The sequence below is a fragment of the Neodiprion pinetum genome, chromosome 6 (assembly GCF_021155775.2).
Source record: "Neodiprion pinetum isolate iyNeoPine1 chromosome 6, iyNeoPine1.2, whole genome shotgun sequence".
Lineage (NCBI taxonomy): Eukaryota > Metazoa > Arthropoda > Insecta > Hymenoptera > Diprionidae > Neodiprion > Neodiprion pinetum.
This window is the reverse complement of record NC_060237.1, coordinates 18,240,624-18,263,485: the sequence shown is the minus strand read 5'-3', so window position 1 is coordinate 18,263,485 and position 22,862 is coordinate 18,240,624. Positions and strand designations below refer to the sequence as shown.

The 22,862-nt window shown below is 39.9% G+C and overlaps 1 protein-coding gene, 1 long non-coding RNA gene and 1 pseudogene across 2 annotated transcripts in view; all 3 read right to left on the bottom strand.

Moving 5' to 3' along the window:
* Nucleotides 1-7,703: 7,703 nt before the first annotated feature.
* LOC124222162 (fasciculation and elongation protein zeta-2-like) overlaps nucleotides 7,704-22,862 on the bottom strand; it is a 128,087-nt gene continuing 112,928 nt past the window's right edge. The window contains exons 1-6 of the mRNA XM_069137449.1: nucleotides 10,070-10,774; nucleotides 9,678-9,801; nucleotides 9,313-9,437; nucleotides 8,972-9,073; nucleotides 8,668-8,731; nucleotides 7,704-8,239 (exon numbers count right to left, since the gene is read on the bottom strand). Coding sequence (XP_068993550.1) covers nucleotides 8,063-8,239; nucleotides 8,668-8,731; nucleotides 8,972-9,073; nucleotides 9,313-9,404 — 435 coding nt within the window. The 5' untranslated portion in view covers nucleotides 9,405-9,437; nucleotides 9,678-9,801; nucleotides 10,070-10,774 and the 3' untranslated portion in view covers nucleotides 7,704-8,062. Of the gene's footprint in view, nucleotides 8,240-8,667; nucleotides 8,732-8,971; nucleotides 9,074-9,312; nucleotides 9,438-9,677; nucleotides 9,802-10,069 lie in introns of the transcript that reaches the window.
* LOC124222315 (protein slit-like) lies at nucleotides 12,870-22,757 on the bottom strand (annotated as a pseudogene).
* LOC124222166 (uncharacterized) lies at nucleotides 18,582-20,429 on the bottom strand. Its single transcript, XR_006883959.2, has 3 exons — nucleotides 20,353-20,429; nucleotides 20,188-20,242; nucleotides 18,582-18,958 (listed from the first exon to the last, which is right to left on the bottom strand). It is a non-coding gene; the product is annotated as an uncharacterized lncRNA (long non-coding RNA).

Sequence of the window (22,862 nt, the reverse complement as noted above, 5' to 3'; positions counted from 1 at the left end):
TATGCCTAATGGGAAACGAAAATCTGTAACGATAAAATTGATGCACCGGATCATCGTCGACTTTAACTTATGAAATGTCCTACCATTTTCGAACACCTCCAACCATCCTATTTACCTATATTACTGGATTAGCTATGATATGAAAAGAGAAGAATTATTCATTTCGAAATGGGATTCTATTCGACGCGCACTCGATGTATTCCATAACATTAGTATTCATAATTATTCCAACAACTTTTCATTTGCTCTTTCGATCTTGAATTTTCATGGGCATAGAATCGAAACGCTGTTTTAGCTGGTCGCAAGTGAAGTATCTGCGTTGGGTGGAGGAGCAGAATTTATTTTTCGAAAAGTATTCGGATGGAAAAAAATTCAGAGCAACTGTAATACATCACGGATGCGCTAATTTTGAACGAGATGAAATGGATGCTTCGTATATGAGACAGTATTTAACGCTGCGTAGTGATTTAAAGACCTAAAAAGGTGATAGGGAGAGAAAGAACGAAGCTTCTTAACACTTCGAGTGTATTTTAACACACATTTGAAAGATACGAGAAAAATTTTTCATCATCCAACTGACGCAGAACGGCAGCGTTATCAGCTGACCCGTTAACCGAAGGATATATCTTCAGTCAACGGCTGACCATCGAAGGGCCTGGCCGCTTGTGTCTGGAATAGGCAGGAGAGATAAAGTGTGGATTTCTTGTATGAAATGTGAAAACTAAAATCATTGTACATCATATCATATCATCATACATCATACATCATACATCATACATCATACATCATCATACCTAGTATTACAGTTCGAAACCAAAGTTTGAATTTTCGGATGTTCGGAAAGTGACGTCACCAATCTAAAATCGGCTAGCCGAGTTCCTCAGTCTGGAGACAACCGCGCAGTAGAGCGGACGGATGAGAGTCGCGCTCCGCAAATTTCGAGTACCGGGTTCTCAACCTCCCGGATCCCGCGCTTCGGGTCCGCTACGTATTTCGAGTACCGGGTTCTCAACCTCCTGGATCTCGCGCTTCGGGTCCGCTACGCGGTGAAACTCGACTTCCAGGATAAGCGCTCCGTGGTTCCTGGTTCATGTTTACAATAAATTATTTCTATTCGTTTTTCGCGCAACCCCAAATTCGGTAGCTGTCAGTCCGCTAATAAAATTTCTCGACTTCCAGGATAAGCGCTCCGTGCTTCCTGGGTCATGTTTACAATAAATTATTTCAATTCGTTTTTCGCGCAACCCCAAATTCGGTACCTGTCAGTCCGCTAATAAAATTTCTCGACTTCCAGGATAAGCGCTCCGTGGTTCCTGGTTCATGTTTACAATAAATTATTTCAATTCGTTTTTCGCGCAACCCCGAATTCGGTACCTGTCAGTCCGCTAATAAAATTTCTCGACTTCCAGGATAAGCGCTCCGTGGTTCCTGGTTCATGTTTACAATAAATTATTTCAATTCGTTTTTCGCGCAAGCCGAAACTCAGTAGCTGTCAGTCCGCTAATAAAATTTCTCGACTTCCAGGATAAGCGCTCCGTGGTTCCTGGTTCATGTTTACAATAAATTATTTCAATTCGTTTTTCGCGCAAGCCGAAATTCAGTAGCTGTCAGTCCGCTAATGAAATTTCTCGACTTCCAGGATAAGCGCTCCATGGTTCCTGGTTCATGTTTACAATAAATTATTCCAATTCGTTTTTCGCGCAACCCCAAATTCGGTACCTGTCAGTCCGCTAATAAAATTTCTCGACTTCCAGGATGAGCGCTCCGTGCTTCCTGGTTCATGTATACAATAAATTATTTCAATTCGTTTTTCGCGCAACCCCAAATTCGGTACCTGTCAGTCCGCTAATAAAATTTCTCGACTTCCAGGATAAGCGCTCCGTGCTTCCTGGGTCATGTTTACAATAAATTATTTCAATTCGTTTTTCGCGCAACCCCAAATTCGGTACCTGTCAGTCCGCTAATAAAATTTCTCGACTTCCAGGATAAGCGCTCCGTGGTTCCTGGTTCATGTTTACAATAAATTATTTCAATTCGTTTTTCGCGCAACCCCGAATTCGGTACCTGTCAGTCCGCTAATAAAATTTCTCGACTTCCAGGATAAGCGCTCCGTGGTTCCTGGTTCATGTTTACAATAAATTATTTCAATTCGTTTTTCGCGCAACCCCAAATTCGGTACCTGTCAGTCCGCTAATAAAATTTCTCGACTTCCAGGATAAGCGCCCCGTGGTTCCTGGTTCATGTTTACAATAAATTATTTCAATTCGTTTTTCGCGCAAGCCGAAACTCAGTAGCTGTCAGTCCGCTAATAAAATTTCTCGACTTCCAGGATAAGCGCTCCATGGTTCCTGGTTCATGTTTACAATAAATTATTCCAATTCGTTTTTCGCGCAACCCCAAATTCGGTACCTGTCAGTCCGCTAATAAAATTTCTCGACTTCCAGGATGAGCGCTCCGTGCTTCCTGGTTCATGTTTACAATAAATTATTTCAATTCGTTTTTCGCGCAACCCCAAATTCGGTACCTGTCAGTCCGCTAATAAAATTTCTCGACTTCCAGGATAAGCGCCCCGTGGTTCCTGGTTCATGTTTACAATAAATTATTTCAATTCGTTTTTCGCGCAAGCCGAAACTCAGTAGCTGTCAGTCCGCTAATAAAATTTCTCGACTTCCAGGATAAGCGCCCCGTGGTTCCTGGTTCATGTTTACAATAAATTATTTCAATTCGTTTTTCGCGCAACCCCAAATTCGGTAGCTGTCAGTCCGCTAATAAAATTTCTCGACTTCCAGGATAAGCGCTCCGTGGTTCCTGGTTCATGTTTACAATAAATTATTTCAATTCGTTTTTCGCGCAACCCCAAATTCGGTACCTGTCAGTCCGCTAATAAAATTTCTCGACTTCCAGGATAAGCGCTCCGTGGTTCCTGGTTCATGTTTACAATAAATTATTTCAATTCGTTTTTCGCGCACGCCCAAATTCGGTAGCTGTCGGTGCGCTAATGAAATTTCTATAACTTTACAATCTTCTCATAATCTTTTTGGTAAAATATGTCGATAAAAAAATTATATCAAACCTTACACATTATTTTTGATTTCTTCTCACGCTGAAAATATTTATTAGTATTCGAGGTATAACCTGAGGTGGTTAAAGGTGGTCGGAGGTGGACGAGGAGGAGGACGAGGAGGACGAGAATTTGTGCTGGGTGAGTAAAACACTTTTATAATATTTGATGGCAATTGTAATTATATTTCGTCTGAAATATTACAAACTTGTCACGTTTACAATAAATTATTTCGATTCATTTTTCGTGCAAGCACATATCCAGTAGCTGTGAATAATCTTATACAATTTCTTATATTATTGATTAATTAATTGATATTCTTATAATATTTAATGGCAATTGTAATTATATTTCATCTGAAATATTACAAACTTGTCACGTTTACAATAAATTATTTCAATTCATTTTTCGTGCAAGCACATATCCAGTAGCTGTGAATAATCTTATACAATTTCTTATATTATTGATTAATTAATTAATATTCTTACAATATCTGGTGGCAATTGTAATTAAATTTCATCTGAAGTATTACAAACTTGTCACGTTTACAATAAATTATTTCAATTCATCTTTCGTGCAAGCACATATTCAGTAGCTATGAATAATCTTGTACAATTTATTATATTATTAATTAATTGATTAATTACATTAATCCTTACACAATATTTTTGATGTGTTCCTATACTAAAAATATTCATTACTATTCCAGGTATCACCCGAGGTAGTCGGAGGTGGACGAGGAGGAGGACGAGCTGGACGAGGAGGAGGACCAGTTGGACGAGGAGGAGGACGAGGTGGACGAGGAGGAGGCGGGGTGGGTCGTGGGAGAGGACCTCTCCTCTCCTCAGAGGAGGGGCGGGGGAGGGGCAGGGAAGGGGAAGAGGTGAACGGGGAGGGGGGGGGAGGAGAGGTGGGCGGGGAGGAGGAGGGGAGGGGTGGGACGGGAAGGGAAGGGAGGGGAAGGGGCGGGCAGGGAAGGGTGGCGGGGAGGGAGGGAGGGAGGGCGGGCGGGTGGGCGCGGGGCGGGGGGGGGGGGGGGGGGGGTGTACTGCTCCATTAACTTTAACGGGCTTGCATCAACATCCGTCCTCCACTCTCTCCCTCCCACCCGCCCACCCGCCCTCCCGCCCTCCCTCCCTCCCGCCCACCCGTCCTCCCTCCCTCCCTCCCCCCCCTCCCGCCCTCCCACCCTCCCACCCTCCCCCTCCCCGCCGCCCTCCCCTCCCGGCCCCTTCCCTTCCCTTCCCTTCCCTTCCCCCTCCCCCTTCCCTGCCCCTCCCCCTCCCCACCTCTGAGGAGAGGAGAGGTCCTCTCCCACGACCCACCCCGCCTCCTCCTCGTCCACCTCGTCCTCCTCCTCGTCCACCTGGTCCTCCTTCTCGTCCAGCTCGTCCTCCTCCTCGTCCACCTCCGACCACCTCGGGTGATACCTGGAATAGTAATGAATATTTTTAGTATAGGAACACATCAAAAATATTGTGTAAGGATCAATGTAATTAATCAATTAATTAATAATATAATAAATTGTACAAGATTATTCATAGCTACTGAATATGTGCTTCCAAGAAAAATGAATTGAAATAATTTATCGTAAACGTGACAAGTTTGTAATATTTCAGATGAAATATAATTACAATTGCCATTAAATATTATAAGAATATCAATTAATTAATCAATAATATAAAAAATTGTATAAGATTATTCACAGCTACTGGATATGTGCTTGCACGAAAAATGAATCGAAATAATTTATTGTAAACGTGACAAGTTTGTAATATTTCAGACGAAATATAATTACAATTGCCATCAAATATTATAAAAGTGTTTTACTCACCCAGCACAAATCCTCGTCCTCCTCGTCCTCCTCCTCGTCCACCTCCGACCACCTTTAACCACCTCAGGTTATACCTCGAATACTAATAAATATTTTCAGCGTGAGAAGAAATCAAAAATAATGTGTAAGGTTTGATATAATTTTTTTATCGACATATTTTACCAAAAAGATTATGAGAAGATTGTAAAGTTATAGAAATTTTATTAGCGCACCGACAGCTACCGAATTTGGGCGTGCGCGAAAAACGAATTGAAATAATTTATTGTAAACATGAACCAGGAACCACGGAGCGCTTATCCTGGAAGTCGAGAAATTTTATTAGCGGACTGACAGCTACCGAATTTGGGGTTGCGCGAAAAACGAATTGAAATAATTTATTGTAAACATGAACCAGGAACCACGGAGCGCTTATCCTGGAAGTCGAGAAATTTTATTAGCGGACTGACAGCTACCGAATTTGGGGTTGCGCGAAAAACGAATTGAAATAATTTATTGTAAACATGAACCAGGAACCACGGAGCGCTTATCCTGGAAGTCGAGAAATTTCATTAGCGGACTGACAGCTACTGAATTTCGGCTTGCGCGAAAAACGAATTGAAATAATTTATTGTAAACATGAACCAGGAACCACGGAGCGCTTATCCTGGAAGTCGAGAAATTTCATTAGCGGACTGACAGCTACTGAATTTCGGCTTGCGCGAAAAACGAATTGAAATAATTTATTGTAAACATGAACCAGGAACCACGGAGCGCTTATCCTGGAAGTCGAGAAATTTTATTAGCGGACTGACAGGTACCGAATTTGGGGTTGCGCGAAAAACGAATTGAAATAATTTATTGTAAACATGAACCCGGAACCACGGAGCGCTTATCCTGGAAGTAGAGTTTCACCGCGTAGCGGACCCGAAGCGCGGGATCCGAGAGGTTGAGAACCCGGTACTTGAAATTTGCGGAGCGCGACTGTCAACCGTCCGCTCTACTGCGCGGTTGTTACCAGACTGAGGAACTCGGCTAGCCGATTTTAGATTGGTGACGTCACTTTCCGAACATCCGAAAATTCAAACTTTGGTTTCGAACTGTAATACTAGGTATGATGATGTATGATGTATGATGTACGATGTATGATGTATGATGTATGATGATATGATATGATGTACAATGATTTTAGTTTCACATTTCATACAAGAAATACGCACTTTATCTCTCCTGCCGATTCCAGACTCAAGCGGCCAGGCCCTTCGATGGTCAGCCGTTGACTGAAGATATATCCTTCGGTTAACGGGTCAGCTGCCGTTCTGCGACAGTTGGATGATGAAAAATTTTGCTCGTATCTTTCAAATGTGTGTTAAAATACACTCGAAGTGTTAAGAAGCTTCGTTCTTTCTCTCCCTATCACCTTTTTAGGTCTTCAAATCACTACGCAGCGTTAAATACTGTCTCATATACGAAGCATCCATTTCATCTCGTTCAAAATTAGCGCATCCGTGATGTATTACAGTTACTCCGAATTTTTTTCCATCCGAATACTTTTCGAAAAATAAATTCTGCTCCTCCACATAACGCAGATACTTCACTTGCGACCAGCTAAAACAGCGTTTCGATTCTATGCCTATGAAAATTCAAGATCGAAGAGCAAATGAAAAGTTGTTGGAATAATTATGAATACTAATGTTATGGAATACATCGAGTGCGCGTCGAATAGAATCCCATTTCGAAATGAATAATTCTTCTCTTTTCATATCATAGCTAATCCAGTAATATAGGTAAATAGGATGGTTGGAGGTGGTCGGCGCTGGCAGAAGGTGATAGGGGGTGGTCGAAAGTGGCCATTGATGGTCGGAGGTGGCAGGGGGAGGTAGGAGGTGTTCGAAAATGGTAGGACATTTCATAATTCAAAGTCGACGATGATCCGGTGCATCAATTTTATCGTTACAGATTTTCGTTTCCCATTAGGCATAGAGTATTCAACAACGATAATGCAGTCCTTAAAATTCATCATTCATCTCTGTCTGGAAAGCTGATTCGCAAGGCGTGGTATTCTAGATATGTCAAGACTAAGCCAGCGGCACGTGTTTGCATTATTAGAAAAATACCTGTACTCTACATACACTGTTTCTAATCTTTTGCTACATTTGGTTTAATCCCCATGCTTCCACAGCACGAATAGTCGGAAATGTTTTTGATTATCCATAATAAAATGAAAGAAGTAACAAAGCTTAAATTTATTGTTAAAGCTCCAATGAATACATCAAACTGCGGTCGAATTCATTTATTATTTGCACATGACCTCTGTACATTTGATAAATTATTTCTAAATACATTGAAACATATGTATTTATAATGAAATACCATGCAATGGGCTGTGTAAACTATAAACTATAATTTCTATAAAATAGCTGCTTTTATGTGAACAGGGCTTTGAGACTCAGTTAAGTTGGATCTAGATTTTTGCCATCGTATGTAGGACATTGGGTTACAAGAACAAATGCGAATTACGAAGAACTCCGTATTAGAGATAAGGATATTTTAGTTCAAGTATACCTATACACAGAAATCCGTATGTGAATATACTAAAACCTCTGTGTATACCTCTCTGTATATAGTATAATATATATAGTATATAGATTATATATCTCTGTATATATAATAATTGCCAAGAAATTAGAAACACTCACAACTTTACGCAAATAGAGTAAAACGTAAGGTTAATAATATACAAATTACACGAGCGCAACATAAAACGTGGCAAGGGTAATCCTAGTGCAGTGACTGTATAAACTAAAGACATATACATTTACATGTACATGATATAAATTAATAGTCTAGAAAAGAGTATTTAGAGAGCTTATCTAATTCCGATCTTGTCACAACAGATCAGTAACATAATCAATATACGGTGAGAGCTGTATTAGCTACATTCACAATTAGAGATAATATTTTTTATCCATTTTTATAGTTATTTAATTTCTTGTACAACAATTTTTCAAACTTCACCGCAAAATGCCCAACGAGTTCTCGTAGTGCAAATACGAGTCCAATTACCTTACAGATGGCATTACATTGATTTTTGCCTTCTCGCGTCGAGTTATAAATACAGAGAAATCTCAATGAGGGCTCATTTCTATAAGATTTATTGTAGTGCTATATTCGTAGCTGTACCTGTTATTCTATATTATATATATACTGTCCTTAATTTCAAACACACACCACAACAACGGCTGAAAGCACAATGGCAAGAAGAGAGGAGCAATCTGCATCTTAATAAATCTTTTCTTCTTTATACATAGCACAGCGATGTCACGTCGGAGGATATGTACTAGTGGATCACTAGGTGGGGCACAGAACTGAAACATAATTATGTTGAAAATCTTCAACATCTCTTACAGAAAGTAGGTACGTTGCCAGAACTTATATACCAACAATGAATATTCATAGAGGCTATATTCATAAATACTTACAAAAGTAAGCTAATATTTTACCCGCAATTGCTTATTACTGATAACTTGATATGACAATATCCCCTTCCCGCCCCTTCCCGCCCCTCTCACGTCCCACCCCGCCCTACCTACTTCTGCTCCTACTCCTACTACTCCGACTACTCCTACTCCTAATCCCACTCTAACTCCTACTATTCCTACTTCTACTCATATTCCTACTCCGAGTCCTATTCCTACCACTACTCCTACTTCTACTTCTATTTCTACATCTTCCCCTGATCCTACTCCTGATGCTGATTCTACTTCGTCAAATATTGTAAAAATGTTAAACTCACCGAGCACGAATCCTCGTCCTCCACCTCGTCCAGCTCGACCACCTCCAACCACCTCGGGTTATACCTGGAATAGTCATAAATATTCTCAGTATAGGAACACATTAAAAATATTGTGTAAGGATTAATATAATTAATTAATTAATTAATAATATAATAAATTTTATTAGCGCATTTATATCTACCGAATTTGTGCTTGCGCGAAAAATGAATTTAAATAATTTAATGTAAACATGACAAGTTTGAAATATTTTAGATGAAATATAATTACAATTGCCATCAAATATTATAAAAGTGTTTCACTCACCGAGCACAAATCCTCAGCCACCTTCTTCTCCTAGTCTTCCTCGTCCTCCTCCTCGTCGACCTCCGACCACCTCCAACCATCGCCAACCACCTCGGATTATACCTGGAATAGTAATAAATTATTTCAGTATAAGAATAAATCAAAAATATTGTGTAAGGATTAATGTAATTAATTAATTAATTAATAATATAATAAATTTTATTAGCGCATTGATAGCTACTGAATATGTGCTTGCGGAAAAATGAATCGAAATAATTTAATGTAAACATGACAAGTTTGAAATAATTTAGATAAAACATAATTTCAATTGCCATCAAATATTATAAAAGTATTTTACCCACCGAGCACAAATCCTCAGCCACCTTCTTCTCCTAGTCTTCCTCGTCCTCCTCCTCGTCGACCTCCGACCACCTTCAACCACCGACAACCACATCCAACAACCACCGATAACCACCTCGGGTTATACCTGGAATAGTAATAAATATTCTCAGTATAAGAATATATCAAAAATATTATGTAAGGATTAATATAATTATTTAATTAATTGATAATATAATAAATTTTACTATCGCATTTATAGCTACTGAATATGTGCTTGCGCGAATAATGAATTGAAATAATTTATTGTAAACATGACAAGTTAGAAATATTTTAGATGAAATATAATTACAATTACCATCAAACATTACAAAAACGTTTTACTCACCGAGCACAAATCCTCGTTCTCCTCGTCTTCCTCGTCCTCCTCCTCGTCCACCTCCGACCACCTCCAACCACCGCCAACCGACTCCAACGACCACCGCTTACCACCGCGGGTTATACCTCGATTCCTAATAAATATTTTCAGTAAATATTAGATCACATCGAAAATATTGTTTCAGGATTCATATAAGTTTTTCATCGACACATTTCACCAAGAAGATTATAAGAAAATTATAATAAATTATAGAGATCTCATTAGCGCATTGATAGCTACTGAATTTGGGTTTTCGCGGAAAGTGGTTCGAAATAATTTATCGTAAACAAGACAAGTTTAAAATATTTCAGATAAAATACAATTACAATTGCCATTAAATAATATAAAGATCTGGTACTCACCGTGCACAAATCGTCGTCCTCCTCGTCCTCCTCCTTGTCCACCTTGATCACCCGCTACCACCCCTAACCACCTCCAACGATCACCGCTAACAACCTCAAGTTATACCTCGAATACTAATAAATATTTACAGTATTAAAACGGATCAAAAATATCGTGTGAGGATTAATATAATTTTTATATTGACACATTTTACCAAAAAGATCATCAGAAAATACTATCAAATGAGCTACGGAGCGCTTGCCCTGGAAGTCTAGTTCCACCTGGTAGCGGACCCGGAGCGCAGGATCGAGGAGGTAGAGAACCCGGTACTCGAAATCTGCGGAGCGCGAATCTCATCCGTCCGCTCTACTGCGCGGTTGTCACTAGACTGAGAAATTTTGGCGGTCGACGATTGCTATAGATCGATAACGTCGAGGGAAAAAAATATTTGGGTGACGTTATTTTCTGAACATCCGAGCATCCAAACTTTGGTTTCGAACTGTAATACTAGGTATGATGATGTATGATGTATGATGTATGATGATATGATATGATGTATAATGATATTAGATTCTCCATTTCAGACAATAATACGCACATCATCTTTTCTGCCTGTCCAGACTCAAGCGACTAGGCCCTTCGATGGTCAGCCGTTGAACAAGGATTCTTCAGGTAACGGGTCAGCCAATCACGCTGCCGTTCTGCGACACTTGGATGATAAAAATTCTTGCTCGTACATTTTAAATATGTGGTAAAATGTACTCGAAGGATTAAGGTGCTTTATTCTATCTCTCCGTATCAAAAAAAAAAAAAAAAATCGCCGTCAATCACCTTCTTCGGCTTTAAATTAGGACACTGCGTTAATTACTGTCTCATATACGAATCATTCATCCAATCTCGATCCAAATTAGCGCATCCGTTATATATTACAGTTTATCCGAATTTTATTCCATACGAACACTTTTCGAAAAACAATTCTGTTTCTCTACCCAACGTAGATACTTTACTCACGACTAGCTAAAACAGCGTTTCGATTGTATGCCAACGAAAATTCAAGATCGAGAGAGCAAACGGAAAGTTGTTGGAATAATTATGAATAGTAATGTGAATACATGGCGCAGCAGTGGGACGAAGAGGACAAAGTGGACGTAGGTGGTCGGAGGTGGTTGGCGGTGTTCGGAACTTGTAGGCGGCGGTAGACGCTGGTACGAGGTGGTAGGGGGTGGCAGAAGGTGGTTGGAGATGGTAAGAGGTGATAGGAGGTGTCTGGACGTGGTTGGCCGTGATCGGAGTCGGTCGAGGAGGACGAGGACGATGAGGACGACGGCGGAGCGGCGGCGGAGCAGAACGAGGAGGGGGTCGAGGTGGACGAGGCGGACGAAGGTGGTCGGTGGTGGTCGGAGGTGGTTGACAGCGGTTGGCGGCGGACGAGGTCGAGCTTCTTCTCACGGGGATGATCGAGCTGATCGACATTTCTAAGTCGCAGTTGACAAGTAGTCTTACGTACTTACTTTGTACCAACTCAAGTTCTCCTAGGTCTTGGTTTTGGATATCAGACTTTGTATACAGCATAACTTTGTACACTTTTGTATTGATGTTTCCCATTATTGTTATGGGAAAGATGATAATAAAACCATCAAACCATCAAACCTTTTGCATTTTTGGCGAAAATTTTCGCGATTTTGAAAAGTGCTGGAATAAATCATTTGATTCCCCATTTCGACGTATTCTTGATAGAGGAAACGATTGTTTTCAGTTCAGAGTCGCTGTAAGCAACGAAAATATCTCCATACTTGCTAGGTTATCCCGTAGTAGTTGGTAGAACTTTGTCGGAGATGTTCAATCTTAAGTCTAGATCGATGAGTTACCAAAGGATCCGCGACTTACGATAGCAAACTGAATCTTCAGATGAAGAATCCAAGTAAATAATGATTATGGAGTCTCAAAATTTCCCTCACAGTTAAAAATGGCATTTTTTTACGAAAGAAAATCGTAAATATTACATCTAGACTCTCATATCACTTACACCGTCTTCGCTATTATATTCATGCAAGCATTTCGCTCATGCTTCTGAAGAGAGAAGCCATGTCCTCCAGTCACATATCGCTGTACCATAAGCTTACCTCACACAAAAAACCTCAACTTGGGTGTAAATCCGCACCGTCAACTCGTACATAATGCTTATTTCCCGTAAGAAAAAAGTTGAGGGTTGTTTTTCGTGAAGGCTTACACACAGTTGCAGTTTCATGTTCATGCCTCAGTCCATATTTTACTGCAGTTCCTGAATCTGGTTTTTACTCCACACTCTTAGGTCAGGCTAATCATTGTCTGCGAAAGACGAATGCATGTGTTGAAGAGCTTTCACTGTCATAAAACGTAGTATTCACATTTATTCATTTCGAAACTAAATTTAATTCGTAACTTCATTTGTAGATTGGTCGAAATTTGGGTCCTACCAGTCAGTAATATCTAATGTAAGACCTATCTGCATCAACTATCATACGACTATCTATTATATCTAACGTGACGTTTTTTTCAATAGAAAATAAATAATATATATATATATATGTATTTGCTTCCGTTTTTGATAATAATAATATGACGAGTAGGTTGTTATTTCTATCATTATTATCATTAAGCTTGTTATTGTTGCTTGTTGTATTATTGTTAGTTATATTGTTCTTAAGTTCTCAATCTGGATGTATCATTCACGGTATATTAATTGTAGACAGATTATGTGCTTACGTAGCTAAAAATTTCATGAAATGATAATATTATATTTCACAACTGAGTTCGAGATCTTCAGTAATTACAAATATAAATGTGTAATATAGGCATGTTTCGTTACAATAGGAAGTCGGGATTTTTCTGTCTGTATTGTTATACCGCTGAATGACTTGCCATTAAAATGATTTTTAAGTTGCATTCTGATGCGTACTCAGTGAAAGTGTAGGATTGGGCTCGGTCAGCGTAACGATTAAGCTGACACATGCAAGCATTAATTGTCGAGAAAACCGAGCAAGGTTGATCGAGAAAAAGCCATTTCCGTTTTAAGTCGATCTCGAAAAATATTGACAGTGGCTTTCGTAATTAAATATTCAACATTTATCTTAATCGTTATGTTTCCAGTTCTATGCAAGTGTGAAGAAAAGAGTTTGTAAATTAATTATCAGTTCTTTTATTACAGTAATTGGAATTCTAAAATATCATGTATAAATATATGCAATGGAATGGCAAGCCATGAAAATTATTCATACCTTACAAGTTACAGCATAGTATAATCACAAGGGATATCTTATCGCTATCAAAATGCTTCATCAACTACTAATACATGTACTAAGTATTGAGGAAAAACCAAAGTGAAGAACGACAAACTTCTGCCTTTTCAAAAATAATTTCCAGTTCTATAAAACTGCACATTAGTAATGATCATTCGCCTATAAAATTTTTCTTTGCTAGGTGGCTTAATATTCACCGGTATAATTGATAAAGTATTTCGCTAGCAGAAGATCGAGTCTCTTATATTCATATTTATATATGTATACACATATATATTTTTCACTTTGTCATTAATTTGTTCCGAAGATCCAATTTTGATTGACGATGTAAAGATGTACGAACAGACATTAATTTTTTTCGAGAATCATAGCGTTTCAGTCTTTAGACTATTTGTTACGATTTCGAGTGTTTACAGAAAAAAATGTTTGCAGTGTTTAAATTTGAAATAAATACTTTAATTATATACTTGCGTGTAATACAATGTATAAAATTTGGCGTCACGCGGTCTTACGGACTTTTAATTTACATAACATATTTATTATTTTATAGGTATACTGTTCTTTGAAGAGGATGTGTCCGTGTGTAAGAACTTTTGTACGTAAATTAATTACATATATACCACTGATTATCATAATTATTATTTTCTTACTCCGATACTATAGTTTCAAATAGATAAAATATACTTGTTTACAAACACCTCGATATTATATAGCCAGCTCTGCCACTGGTCTATAAATTAATTTTTTTCATTTAGCACAACTACGTAATAACCGTACGAGCTATTGTATACAATATAAATATTGATGAAATCTTATCTTTACTGCGTTGCTAAAGTCACCGAGTTTGTGGTTGATCCACATTTCCGGTATACAGCCTTAAGAAGACGTGGAGAATGATTAAACGTGACAATTCGTTGTGGGAATTGAAAACCTGAATAAGAGATTACCTTGGAAACTAGTCGTGTTTCTCAAATGGAACTCGGTGAATGCGACGCCGGCAGTCTCTGGAGGAACACCACCAATGAACATGGACGTGGTCAGCTTCAGATAGTCCCTTGGTCCCTCGTTGATGATGCTCCTGGCAGTTCCGCTGTCGACGCTCATAGTAAAGTTCTTTTTAATAGCCAACAACTCGGCCTTGTGCGGTTTTCCATCAGACACCATTTCGTAGCTGTACATTGTTGAGGTCGGGTAGTTACCGACATCGTATGACACTCTGACACGGCCGTTGTACAATTCAACAGCAATGTGTTCCCCATTCTGTCCGTCGTAAAGCAGAACTCCATTCTCGTTGGTCGTGGTGAACACTATGGTCACGTTGGCTTCAGGCCTTGTGCGAAGTGGCTCAAGCTCGACCAGCGAGCTGTTATCCACAAGGCTCAGACTTGTCAGGTACTCGCATCGTTTTCCTGGTTAAGGGGGGGAGAAGGATTAATTTTGCATCACAGCAAATGAAAAACTAAAACACGGTGAGTTGTTCGGGTATCAATGGGTATCCTTACCAGCATAACTGGGATGGCACTGGCAGAGGTAGTCCGCGGTGGAGGCAGGGGAGGGTTGAAAACAGACACCGTGAAGGCAATCGGGATGAGCACAAGGACTCGTTTGAGGATAGAGCCTGACGATTGCCGGTGCCACTTCGCAATACCTCCCTTCAAACTCCCCCGCGCACTTACATTCGTAATTGTTTTTGCCGTCGATGCAGGTTGCACCGTTCTGGAAGAAGGTTTCACCGTGACGATACGTATAGCGACGGCGCTACTGTCCGAGTGTACATGAATCATTGAACGTATAACGCAGGTGAATTTCTGAGTGCATCGTACCTGGCACAGATGATTAGTGCAATCATCCAGATTGTTTGAGCAGTTAAAGCCCGAGAATCCGAGTGAGCACTCGCAGCTGTAGTGGCTTTGGTGGTCGACGCATCGACCTCCGTTCTCACAGGGGTCGTGTCCTTTTGTGCAGAATGGTATTTTCTCTTGACAGTATTCTCCTATGAAGCCCGCGGTGCATTGGCATCTGTAGGCCTGAACCAGGTCCACGCAGGTCGAGTTGTTCGAACATTTGTTTCCCACGCAGTCGTCGATGTTGTTCTCACATCTGAGGCCCCCGTAACCGGAGGTGCAGTCGCAACTGTCACACATTGACTGAACGTCAATCAAGACATTGAGCCCAAAATTGGATCGCGGGTGATCCGCTACCAACCAAAACCTCGTCCTCTAATTTCAAACTCAAACCTAATGGGCTACCCAAAAATATCTACCAGCTACCTACCAGCTACGGACCAAGTTCTACGTATTACAAGTTCTATGTCTTCGGGTTCCATTCGATAAATTTACCTATAGAGTAACAATCGTACGTCCTCCACCGATTTGTGAAAACAAGAAAAGGTTCGCACAAAAAATTGGGGATGCTACGTGTAAAGATACTGATAGGCGTTTCACACGGTAAATCGTACAAGTAGAGAAAAATGATAAACTAACACTGTGAGAGGAAGACAGCGGCAGTATACATGTAACAGAAAGTTGTCCTACGTACAATCCTTACGTTTACCCTGGCACAAACTACTTAAGAATAGAATCACCATGGACATAGTTACCTGAATCTTCCTTCCTTCAGTACTTTGCAAGTTCCGGAGTTCCGGCAAGGATTTCCATAGCACGCGTCAATTTTATACTGACACCTGTCCCTGTGATATCCTGGTGCGCACTTACAACGAAATTCTCTATCGGGTAGCGTTTCGCAGAAACCTCCGTTCTGACAAGGGGCCGTGTAGCACATGTCGCACTTGGCCAGAACCTCGGCTGGCTGCTGTTTTGCTGCACAGAAGATAAGTCTAAAATTAATGAGCAATTTGAGTGCCATTCTAAAAGGCGGGCCAAAATAAACAATATTACAGATTTAGAAAATGGAATGGAATGTGGACTACTTCGATATTTGGCAAGATACTTCAGCTATCGCTAAATATTTTCTCAGAATCTCTGATGGGTACAATCGTATTGGAACATTCAATCCCCCCTCCCGAGTTGCGATCGTTAAATTCAAGTACAGGCACGTTTTTTTAGCCCCAATTTCAACTCTATCCCCTAAATCATTAGTGATATCTTTATATAATACTTACTTTTACATTGGAATGCGGATGCTGGTGTTGACAGAAGCAATTTATCTTTCATACTGGGTGGATCCATACATTGAGCGATACCTGGCTCGACGTAATCCTTTTTCACCCAATCAGCTAACCATCTCATGCCGCAGTCGCAGTAGAGTGGATTTGACCCAAGTGCCTTAAAAAAGTATCAAAATGGATTGGGATCTGAATATTGTTTAAAAAGCGTGTGATAAGACAAGGATGCTCACAGGTGGGTGATGGACTTTAAATCCTCGGAGGCTTCCTCGGAAATAAGCGAGACATCGTTACCGTGGAGAAAGCTGAAAGGCATCAACTTATTTTCAACATTTTCTATGACATGTATCTTTGACAACAGTAATAATTATATTGTCAATAATGCACATTGCATATCTGAGAAAAAGAAGAGGAGAACCAGAAAAACTTACATTATTCGGAGGGACTTAAGTCCTGCAAGAGCGTTGCGCTGCAAACGCTGCAGTTTGTTGTAACTTATGATTCTGTAACATCACAACGAATGACAAGAGCTGAGAAAATGGTGCCAAACTGTAATTTACAATTGGTACATACAAAGAAGCATTTGATTAAACTCACAGCGTTGAAAGTTTCGTCAGATTCCTGAACGTGCCGTTGGATAACATGCCTATTTGATTGTTGCTCAGGTCTCTGTGGGAAAGAGAAGCAAAAAGTCGAATGAATCAGCCATATCAAGCTGGAACCGCCACATTCGAAAATCGAAAAATTTCCTATAGAATAATTAAGGGCTAATGAGAGGCTAATTAAATGCTCTATTTTCGAATTAAATGCTCCGCGTTTTTTAAAAGAAACCTGTGGCGGTGCCAGCTTGACATAAACCTGGAACCGCCACACCGAAAAAAAACGGAAAACAAGTGAAATTTCGGAAAAGTGTTAGGGTCATAATTAAAGGCTAATTAAAGGCTCTTGGAATTCCTCATCTTTAAATTAATTGCTCGGCGTTTTTTAGAAAAAACCTGTGGCGGTGCCAGCTCGAGATAAACCAGACTAAAAAAAAAAACGGGAACGAGGTCAAATTTCGAAAAAGTGTGAGGGTCATAATTAAAGGCTAATTAAAGGCTCCCGGAAAACCACCCGCTCGAATTAACTGCTCCACCCCCGGGGGTGGAAACCAACAAAAAACTCGAAAAATCCGTGTAACTCTTGGACGCAACAACTTACAGAGTTCGTACGCACGTCAAAATTACTCCAGAATTAAAGGCTCCCGGAAAACCACCCGCTCGAATTAAGTGCTCCACCCCCGAGGGGTGGAAACCACCCAAAAACTAGAAAAATCGGTGTTACTCTTGGACGGATTAAGTTAGATGGTCTTTGGAGGCGTTACATTAATCTCTCAATCATAGGCTCTCCGCTGCACAGTCCAAAAGTTTGTGTTTCAGAAAATCCATACAAGTTGACGTAATCCGTTCTAATTTCCAGATTTCGGTCACTTCAAAACAATGCATTATTGAATTGTCTCTGATAACAGAAGAATTTTCAACAACACAAGCCCTACAAAAATCAGCAGAGAAATTTGAGTGAATTTCAGGGTACACAAAATTCTCAAGTGTTCAGTTGATCTCATGTTCTGTCAACGATCAAACCGATCATTCTGTACTGTTAGTAGTACAAAAGAATTCAAGTTTCACGGGACCGTTTTGCAGTAAAGTTCACTACTTCGTCGCTATCAGGAATCATGATACCCCGTTTCAATCGATGATTCCCGAGACTATTTTAAATAGAGTAATTTCTGGTTTTGCCCGTAACTTCGTGCTGGTGTATAAATGTGGAGTGCTATTGGATCAGGTGTCAACATTGTTGAAAATTGTTCTTCGCTCACAACTGTGCTGCGATAATGTGTTCTACCCGTATAAGCCATTCACCGTCATCCAAAACATATTTCACTCTACGTTGACTTGGTTCATTTCCGACGTTATCGCCCCTGATCCATTGAATTGAATCCATCCATAAATCAGAATCGTAAATCAGTAATAATTAATAATAAAAATATCAATAATAAAATATGAATTAATCATGATCACAAAAATGCAGGCGAACAGAGGGTATTTCGACAATTAGCAAAAAAAGCTTGTCAATGCGCAAGCGCTTCGAGTAAATTCATTTAATTGACCTGTGTTAAATTCCATTATGTATCAAAAACTCATCAATTTTATTCGCCGGTAATTGGTTATAAGTACACATTGTTAATATTAAATCTCATCGGTAGGCAAAAATCATTTTTACTCAACAAAATAGCTATTGGTACTCACAGCATGTATGATTTCAGTAGAATGTGGATTGTGTGTAGGCGACCGTGATGTTAGCCATCATGGCATCGCACATCTCGGGAAATATTTCAATTGCAAGAGTTTTTGAAATAATCAAAACTGCCATTTTTAACTTTTCTTCTGTGTTGGGAACATCAATCGACAATATATCGACATATTTGCATTCACATCATGTGCTGTAAAGCTATGTAAGCCCTCATCCTGAAACCATACTCCGTTTTTTCGTACCTCACCAAAGGTAAACATGAGCCGTTTGCATTCGCGGCACATTAAACCACTTAAAACTTTATAATACCCAAAATACTAAAAAAATATCTTCTTGTTTCTTGAGGTCTTAACTATAAGTCACATTCATAATAATATCGAATAATCAATTTTACAACTATTTTGAATGTACAGCTAGATAGTATGAAAAAAGTAATTTTTTTACTTCCAAACAAGTTGAGAACTTCCATTTCAGCACGAAAATACGTCTTTCAAAATTTTAGCTCTCAATCTTAACATTAAGAGGTTGCGCATTGCACTTTTCCATTTTTCATAAGGATTACATGGGAGAAAATTGTTTGTGGCTCATTCTGATTTTCATCACTAGCTAACGATGCGCCGTACAGAAAATTCATAGACATATTTTTGTAGAGAATGGAACATAAGAAACTTAGAAAAATATCATCTTCCGCCTGGATTCCACGACACGCTTGTCGTCCACCCGCATAAGTGGTGGAATTTTGCGAATTTTACCAGTATATTTGAGTCTCGATTCTTACGGTAAAAGATCTATTACAACTATCCGCCAGAGTTTGAATTTATTCACTGAGTAAACGTATAACATGGAAAAAACAGCTTCACGATGGTCTTCCAATCATTCAGAACACCAACGATCGTCTTTAAGGCAGGTAGAGATGCAGCGTTCTAACGTCGTCGCTCATGTGCCGCATGCCCAACGCAGTTTCACAGTCCTGGACGACCGTCGTTGTATCTTATAGGTGAAACACTATTCTTTTCGCGTTTGTTATTATAAAAAAAAGCATCGCAATTAATTTCATCCTTGATAATACAAATTTTTTTAGATTTTTTTACGCCTGCTTATACGGGTGAAAGACGAGTTCAGTCGTGAAATTCAGGCGGAAAACGATATTTTGTGAAATTCTTATATTCCAATCAATGTGTAAGAACACTTTCGCTTATGCGTCTATGAATTTTTTTTGTTGATTTTTAATCGTCAATAAAGCTCTCCCGTAAGCCCTCGTCACGGTGGTGCGTTGAAGAATGTTCATATTACTATTATACGTTACACGGATGATTCATTAAATAAATTGATGTTGCCAAAATGACCCGGCTATCGTTGACTCCCAGGCCATAAAAAAAATTGGCAGCTTCTGAAGATTTGAAATTTGGAGTAGGAGTTTTCTTTATACATATAACGCACTCACTTTCTCAAGCCTGTAGCACAATTTAGACCATTGTGTCTATCTTTCTAGATAGCGTCTGAAAAGAGAAGAAAGGGCTAAGTTCCTGTGATGGTGACGTCGGTGGCGGTGACGAGTAATGTTTATAGTGTGAAGAAAGGTACATAGAAAATAATCTCCATCACTCACCTGCAATCCACACAAGTGAAATCAATAACTGCAAAAACAACGCTTCATTTGCGCTGGGATGACGTTCATTGGTGACGAGGTTGAAATCAAAGTACAAGACACAAAAATTGTAACGAATTCACGCGACACGAGCATTTTTTCGCATTGAAAATCCTGGTTCCTGTTTCACCCACCTGCTACGTTGATTCGTAAAGTTCGTGTCTCAATCACACTCGTGTGGGTGGACTGTGAAGCATTTGATTTGTAGGGGCAGTGTATCGAGAGTCGTTGACTGAAGAGTGATTTTGACGCCTCTAGAAACCCTGTAACTTGTTCCGTCCAAGCGTGACACGGATTTTTCTATTTTTTTGGTGGTTTCCACCCCTCGGGGGTGGAGCACTTAATTCGAGCGGGTGGTTTTCCGGGAGCCTTTAATTAGCCTTTAATTATGGCCCTCACACTTTTTCGAAATTTGACCTCGTTCCCGTTTTTTTTTTAAGTCTGGTTTATCTCGAGCTGGCACCGCCACAGGTTTTTTCTAAAAAACGCCGAGCAATTAATTTAAAGATGAGGAATTCCAAGAGCCTTCAATTCTGAAGTAATTTTGACGTGCGTACGAACTCTGTAAGTTGTTGCGTCCGAGAGTTACACCGATTTTTCAAGTTTTTTGGTGGTTTCCACCCCCGGGGGTGGAGTAGTTAATTCGAGCGGGTGGTTATCCGGGAGCCTTTAATTAGCCTTTAATTATGGCCCTTACACTTTTTCGAAATTTGACCTCGTTCCCGTTTTTTTTTAAGTCTGGTTTATCTCGAGCTGGCACCGCCACAGGTTTTTTTTAAAAAAACGCCGAGCAATTAATTTAAAGATGAGCAATTCCGAGAGCCTTTAATTAGCCTTTAATTATGACCCTAACACTTTTCCGAAATTTCACTTGTTTTCCGTTTTTTTTCGGTGTGACGGTTCCAGGTTTATGTCAAGCTGGCACCGCCACAGGTTTCTTTCAAAAAACGCGGAGCATTTAATTCGAAAATAGAGCATTTAATTAGCCTCTCATTAGCCCTTAATTATTCCATAGGAAATTTTTCGATTTTCGAATGTGGCGGTTCCAGCTTGCTATGGCTGAATGAATCGCGAGATTAAGTCATTATATTGTCAACTTCACAAGTATACTCACAGCCTTGTCAGCGCTCTGAGATAGTTCAGCCTTTCAATTTGAATGGTCTTAATGTCGTTCACATCCAAGTAAAGTTCGGTAGTTTCCGGTGGAATTCCACGTGGTATTTCGGTCAAATGTGATCTCGAACATCTGACAACTGATCCAGCGCAGTGGCATTGAGGGGGGCAATATTCACCGCCAAGGCACCCGATGATGTCACTTGTGGAACAAGAAACAGCCATTGCAATTGGTCCGTTAATTCAGTATTTATCAGTAGCGAAACCAAGAGACTAAAGATACGCCGACTTACTGTTGCACTTGAACTCGTGTTGAGGTATGTCCTTGATGATCGCGTCTTTCAATCTTGGAGGATCGTGACACCGGCCGGTTATGCCCTGAAGATCTCGTCCTCTGAGCCATTCGGCAAACCACGATAAGTGGCAATTGCACGACAGAGGATTTCCTTGAAGGTCACTGAAAGAAAAAAATTTTTTAAGTTTGACGACTCTTGCCTTTCAGACAGTTGAGTGAGGAAAAGGGTAATCTTGAGAACTCACATCGTATGAACGCGTACTAAGCTGTCAAACGATCCGGGCATCACGCACCCCCTTCCTCTCTCGGCCACTCCTCTCCCACGACCCACCCCGCCCCGCCTACTTCTACTCCTACTCCAACTCCTACTACTACTCCTACTTGAACTCCTACTCCTACTCCTACTCCTACTCCAACTTTAACTCCTACTACTGATCCTACTCCTATTCCTACTCCTGATGCTGATCCTACTTCATCAAATATTATACAAATGTCAAGCTCACCGAGCACGAATCTTCGTCCTCCACCTCGTCCAGCTCGACCACCACCAACCACCTCCAACAACCACCGCCAACCACTTCGGGTTATACCTGGAATAGTAATGAATATTCTCAGTATAAGAACACATCAAAAATATTGTCTAAGAATTAATATAATTAATTAATTAATTAATAGTAGAATGAATTTCACTAGCGCATTTATAGCTACTGAATTTGTGCTTGCGCGAAGAATGGATTGAAATAATTTATTGTAAAGATGACAAGTTTGAAAAAGATTAGATGAAATATAATTACAATTGCCATCGAATATTATAAAAGTGTTTTACTCACCGAGCACAAATCCTCGTCCCCCTCCTCTTGAATCACCTTGATTACCCGCAACCACCCCTAACCACCTCCAACGACCACCGCCAACCACCTCGAATTATACCTCGAATGCTAATAAATATTTTCAGCATGAGAATAAATCAGAAATAATGTGTGAGGTTTAATATAATTTTTTTATTGACATATTTTACCAAAAAGATTATGAGTAGATTATAAAGTTATAGAAATTTTATTAG